This window comes from Lepisma saccharinum, chromosome 11 (assembly GCF_977018435.1).
Source record: "Lepisma saccharinum chromosome 11, izLepSacc3.1, whole genome shotgun sequence".
NCBI lineage: Eukaryota > Metazoa > Arthropoda > Insecta > Zygentoma > Lepismatidae > Lepisma > Lepisma saccharinum.
Window position 1 is genome coordinate 46729710 of NC_139239.1, and position 6838 is coordinate 46736547.

Genomic DNA, 6838 nt, shown 5'->3' on the forward strand with positions numbered 1-6838 from the left:
GAAAAAAATATATTTTTGTATGTATAGATATAGTTGATGCTATGTCACTGCCAGAGTTTTAAGGTAACCAAAAATGTGGAAAAATATTGAGTGTTAACAATATTCAAAATATTTAAATGTTTGTGACAACAGTTCCTTATTAGCATCCAGTCTCAATTACACATTGACTAGTTTATCGTTTACCTACTCTAAATCAATGTTTTGAGATTGTTGGGAATCAAACCTAGAACCAGTGGTCTACCACATCATCAGAATCTTGTACTATTTTATATTCTCTTCGATTTGCTATTCATTCATTTTATTTTAGTTATTTTACTTTGCTTTCCATGCCTCTTTAGCCTGATTGTGATGATGAGAATGAAATTGTGTCCATTCTGGGACTCAAACTCTGAACCCTTGGTGGCAAGATTGAGATTGATTCAATGTGCTCAGATGCTGTGGTGGTCAAGTTAATTCATTCTGGTGGTCCAATCAAGAGTGCTGCGTTTAATTTTTCAGGATAGCTGACACAAAGTGGGAATTTTCGAAGCTTTACCTTTTACCTTTCTTTTTACTTTGCATATTTGATTTGATTTTCTTCCTCTTGCGCTAATCGTGACAATAGGGTGAATCATGATGTTATGAAACGAGTCAACAAACACAGTGAAACATCTCTCCATGACCAGAATCTGAATCTTTAACCTCTGGCTGCATTGTGCATTACGCTGATCCTTTTGTTCAATATTGGTCTCCACCATAGCAACGATTTTTCATGAGGTCTTCATTTATTCCATTTGCGTACCTTGTGCTAGATTCTGTTGAGTAAAGTTATTTTCTGTTTCAGATCAAAATCTTGCAAGAAAGATTTGTGGGCTCAAATCACTTCAGCTCTCCAGGCCAACAGCAAATGACAAAGGCATGACTTAGGGGCCTTTTATTGTAGATTCTCTGTTAGATGCATGGGAGGAGCATGTATGCCGAGACAGGGCGAGGATGAATGGCCTGATCAGTCCACTTCCATTTGGGAAGACAGCATCGGTGATCAGAGCAGCTGACTGTTTTGCCCAGAACACCATTTTTTGAAACTCTATCTTGTACTGAACAACATCTAGGTATCGAGACTTTTTTTTTGTAAGTAAGTAGTGCGTTGTTTTCTGCCCAAAGTCATTCTCCTTTTTTATGATTGGAAGTAGGTAAGCATTCCTGTGCTCCTTTCCAGTTGGGCAGCAACGTATAACGTCATGACAACTTAGTATTACAAATTCAAGTTTTCCCAACCAACCCCACTGAAAAAATAAAATCTCATTCCAAAGTAATGTAAAAAAAAAAAAATCAAGAAACCATGGTATCGTTTCAGGGCTCTAGTTTTGAATCTTTGTAATACTCATTCTGTATGTATGTTTGTGTGGATGCATTGTGTATATGTGCGTGCATGCATGTGTGAGTACCTGCTATATAAAAATTAAAAATAAATAAAAATGCTAATTGTGTAGTAAAGTACTTGAAGTTTCTATGAATTTCTATATACATGCATATATTATAAATATATATATATATATTAAGAAGACTTTTTATATTACTATCATTTAATTTTATTGGCTTCAAGCCAGGTCTGTGTGTTTGTGTTTGTGTGTTGAAAAATTGTACATATATATAAATATATAGAAATATATATATATATATTAAGCATTGAATAAATGTGTGAAGAGTATAAGAGATTTTGATATTTTATATTGTTATCTTGGAAAATTCCTGTGTTGTGTGAATGTCATTAGAAACCATCACATTACAGAAGAAAGCTTTACAAGTACATCATCTACCATTATTCATTAAGTACATGTCTGAATATTAGAAAAATAATAATAATAAAAAAAAATAACGTAAGACACTCTGACATGAAAGAAACTGAAGTTGCTGTCTCAGTTGTGGTTGCATGTGTGCAAAAGTTGACAAAATGTTTTTGAGTGTATGCGTAATGCAATATTCAAAGGTAACATTATATTTTTAAATTGGGAATGTCTGGGAAAATCCAAGTGTGTTATAGGTTTTTTAAAAGTGCTTTTTTGATGCAAGCAGGTGCAGTGTACTTCTTCGCCTTTGTTTGATACAAAAAGAAACAAACAAGGAGGCATTGGAAACAGTTGAAGATATGAATACTCTTATTCTATTTTTAGCTTTGTTTGCCTTCTCTATTTCAGGTTGGAGACAGATTATATTATTTGCATATTTTACCCAAATATATTTGAAACGGGTGATTTTTCTGAGTTTTTTTTAGTTATTACCTTGTTAGATGAAAATTGTGACTGGAAGTCAAAAGGGTTGTACTAGCCATGAAGAAAATTGTCACATGATAAATGAACTAGTAAATGTATTATCTGTGCTAGATAAGTGAATAATATTTAATGTGTTTCTTGGATAACTTTTTAAATATATATATATACACACATAAAACTACTGTCATGAACAGAATGTAACAGTAGTTAATTGAGTTAGGGTTATAGTATGTCTTGGTGTACAGTTGTATTTAATGTGTTGAAGGTGCTTGTCATTATATTTATCTTTTAAATTAATGTTTGGAAAATTATTGCTCCATTCTTTCTATAAAGTGGAAAATAAACTTGCCATGAAGAAAATTGTACTTCTATTTTTGGGTGTTATTTTTTGTATAGACTTATAGTATGTATTGTAGAAAGTGAAAATATTTCAGGAAAAAAAATAAGCTCAGAAAGACAAAAAATCTTATTGTTTATTTGAAAGCTTAGCATTTAAAATTGTAAGTGCTACAACATATATCTTAGTGTTTATTGTTGACAACATATTTTGCAACCATTTTGATATTTTCATCCTTCCTTGGGCTTGTCCCATATATAGATCAAATTGATTGTTAATGTAATGAGTGTTCCTACATTATGTTTGTAATATAAAACATATAATGTATGTGTGTTACACTTGTTTGTCATGTTTTTTGCATATATTTTGTTGTTTTCGATACCTCATTAATAGATGGTATTTTAATTGAATACCTTATCTATTTCTTGCTGCATTTGACACTGAATCAATCGGCAGGCAGTCAACAAAAATTAAAACGTGTGCATCGTGAATTGTTCTGTTAGGGGTTTTTAATATAAATTGGCAAAGTATATTAGTATGTGTAACTTTCTAGACAAACATATTACTTTGACAATGAATGAATGACATTGTTTGTAATTGCATAAATGGAAAGGGAATATTTCAATGAAAAGAAATGCATGTCTTTTCATAGAATATGTTTTCCACCATGTTTAAGAATCTGCTGCATAATTTGTATCTGCAAGTGTGTTTCTGATGACTCCATCTTCAAATGTAACAAAGTTTTTTTTTCACACTGATTCTAGCAAAAGTCTTCAATTTTGTAATATGAGGATATACAACCTTCAGAATATATTCAGGTAAAAAAATGGTACATATTTAGCAAAAAAAAAAAAAAAAAGGTGACTTATGGTGGAAAGTAATGTGGAAAATAATACATTTTTCCCTCACAGTGCATCATAATGCCATTGATATTCTTTGGTAATGTATACACAAAGAATAACAACAAGGAAATAGATATCTCATTTGTGTTGAATGTTTTAAAGTGCATTGCACCTGCATCGAAATGTTGGACAGTGAAGAATGAAGAACTCTTCACAGAAAATACTTTTATTTCTTTGTGTATTTTAGTGTGAGCCTTTATTTGTAATGTGTTAAAGACATTGTACTCTATAATGAATTATGTATCTCATTTTATGGAAAATTAATGTATTTCATCAGCATTTTTCATTCTCTGTACATATATTGAGTGTGCGTGCATGCGTGTGTGTGTGTGTGTGTGTGTGTGTGTGACAGGCTGTAACAGCATGCAAGTGTTTGTGTTACCAGTTATTTCACTTAAGTGTAACTTCATTGTTCTTCATTACTGTGTGTTTCTAGCTCTCAGCGTGGGTGTGTTGTGTGGAACATATATATTGCAAAACAAAAAAATGAATATTTTTTCTCTTCTGAGTCTCATAATATTAAGAAAAATGAATTTTTCAGGTATTTTTACTTGTGACGTGTGGTAGAGTTTAGTTGTAGTAGATGGCTAGAAACTTCCAAGTGATTGATGGTAGATTAGATGTTAACATATATCTATATATAAATATATATACATATATGTCAAGAAGACATGCAGTAGGTAGCCTGATGATTAAACTGCAGAGAGGATGTTCCGTTGTGTTCTTTAACTTGTAGGCTCAGTTTATCGTGCTCAAAGGGTACCACCTGTTATTGCTCATGTCTTACAAATGGCAGTGTCGTTTCCAACATAAAGTTTTGTTTGACCCGTCTTTTCACCATGTGTTATTTGTGGTGTTTACCTGGCCCTTTTATTTTTTTCCAAAAAGCATCCCTTCGCATCTTCTCTGCAGTTTATTTGAGGGCACACCGAATACAGTGAGGAGTATAATATTCTTCTATCCAGAATGATCTTTTTTTTTGTCCATGTCGTAGCATGTAGTTTTCCATTTCTAAGTGTTTAACATAAGTGTTAATGTCTCCATAACCATTCCTCATGTAAGCAGATGATGTTTTGAGGTGTGGTGTGTTTTTTTGCTCAGGCAGCATGCGAAGACATGGAAAGGGGGGAACGAACAAAGTAATCATCATGGAAGGCCGTGGGGAATATTTCATAGGGCACTTGTCTTGCACTAGACTTGCATAGGTGCTGTTTGTTAAACCTTTGTGGTTGTGAGTATTATTATGCTCTCTCTCCTCCCTCATCACACAGTGCAGAACCCATTCATGTGTTAAATGTTACTGAAGTTTTGACGTTGCTTAACATAATGTGTCATCGCATATTTGAGTCTGCTGATACTTATCCACATACATTATTTTAATATTTCATATTACTTGGATTTTTTATTATTGAAGGGCTTGAGTATTGTGTAGGTTAAAGAAATAGAGGTTAACTATTTTGGTGGTGATAGGGTTATTAACAAGGAAAGGTGAAACTGACTAAAACCTGATACTGCAAATCTGTAATTTGAGAAAATTACAACTGGGGCTGAGTATTTTAGCCTTTGAGTTTTTTTGGTTATCTTTCTGCGACAAAGCAGATGGAGCTAAGATAATGTTCTATGTGTTTCCATCTCAAGGATTGTAAATTTGCTACATTTCACAGTGCAAGGGAAAATAGTGTATTTGTTTTATTAATTTTCAAAGATTTAAAATTACTCCTTTAGTTTGCGTACTTATATAATTTGCCACATATTAGTGGTAAGGGATATCTTCAAAATGAATGTATGTGTATATGATAAAATGTAACTGTTTAATTATTTTGTAACAAGATACTATTTGGTTTAGCATAGTAAAAACCTGTGAACAAAGCATGAAAAGACAGTGTAACAAATTAATTATTGTAAGTGTTGTCAAAAACATAGTTTTATGAACGGAATCACATCACTGACTTGATAAATATATTTTTTTTTTTTTTGTTATGTACTGAAGAGCACCAAGAAATTTTTTTGTTTCAAAAATTCTAAGTCACAGCAGCAAAGTTTTGAGTGATTTTCAATCTTTTCTTTGCAATGAAAAATGACTTATCAGTGTTGTGTTCTCTGCTCTTTTAATGTATGTTGCTTTTATGAATATATTAAGTAGTTTCTACCTCCTAACAATGTGTATTATGCTGGGAAATTACAAGAAGCAGAATTAAATACCACAGATGTGTATATGTTTGAATTCAAGTACTGCACTTTCAATATGAGGTGGTTTGTAATTTTCAAAAAAGTGAAGAAAACTATTTAATGCAAACCTGACAAGTAAATGACAGTTCAGTTGATGCGATGAAATGAACAATTTTTTTGTTAAATTGAATTTTAGCTTATTTTTTTACCTTTAAAGAGAAATACATTTTGCTACAATATTGCATCAGCAGGCAAAAAAATGAGTGTAAACATTCACATTTAGATGCAAACACAAAAATATTCAGTAACATTTAATACAAGAATTTCGTCACATTATCCCACACCTTTCATTTTTCTGACTGGCAAAGCATAATTTATTATAGGGTCTAGGCCTACCTATGCATAATTATAAAATCACCGTGCTGTGTCAATCCATGCAATGACTTTAATGTATTTCATGGGGTAGTTTATAATATTAAAAAAATGTTGTTCGTATATTTGTGTAGTTTAAGGCAAATGTCAAAAGAAGTGCTCAAACTTTTGTGTCAAAATGACAAAAAAAGAGAGTATAATTCCATGAGCAAGGAGCAAGTCTTTTAAAAGAACAAATCCAGCAGAGAAAAGATATATATTTCCATTTTCTATTTGTTTCGACATATTTTATACAATCCATTGCCTTAAATGGGTGAACGTGGTTCATATAAAAAAATTTTGTACAATTGGCATAAACAGTTGGAAGTAAAAGTTTGCTTCATTGGTCATGGTGAATACAGTTCGTGAATCCAGTTCCAAATTGCGTGTCCTTTTTTTGTGCATTGTGTTTGGTTTAATGTTTCCCATTCACTATGTACCAAATACAGTAAGTGCATTATAATAAAATTTTCAAGTGTGACATAATGTAAATGATTTTTCTTTCTTAACAAATCTGTTTGTGTTTCAGATGTATAATTGTCAATATTATTCTTTTGTCGTCTTGCATCAAATGAATGCATAGAAGAAATACTGCATTTACTCATGTATAATGCGCACTTTTTTCCAAAATTTTTGCTCCCAAAAACTGTGGTGCGTATTATCCACGGAATAATTCGGATAGGCAATATGAAACCATACAGGGCTATTCCATGATTTTGTGACACTTGCATTGATTTTTCATGTTTACGCAACCCTATCATGTTATA

The 6838-nt window shown here is 32.0% G+C and overlaps 1 protein-coding gene across 2 annotated transcripts in view; it reads left to right on the forward strand.

Moving 5' to 3' along the window:
* Positions 1 to 6557, forward strand: part of Dora (zinc finger SWIM domain-containing dorado) — a 76063-nt gene extending 69506 nt beyond the window's left edge. For both annotated transcript variants that reach the window (XM_083131027.1, XM_083131028.1), the window contains exon 21: positions 824 to 6557. In XM_083131027.1, the coding sequence (XP_082987153.1) occupies positions 824 to 890 (67 nt within the window). In that variant the 3' untranslated portion in view covers positions 891 to 6557. The remainder of the gene's footprint in view (positions 1 to 823) is intronic.
* Positions 6558 to 6838: the final 281 nt, after the last annotated feature.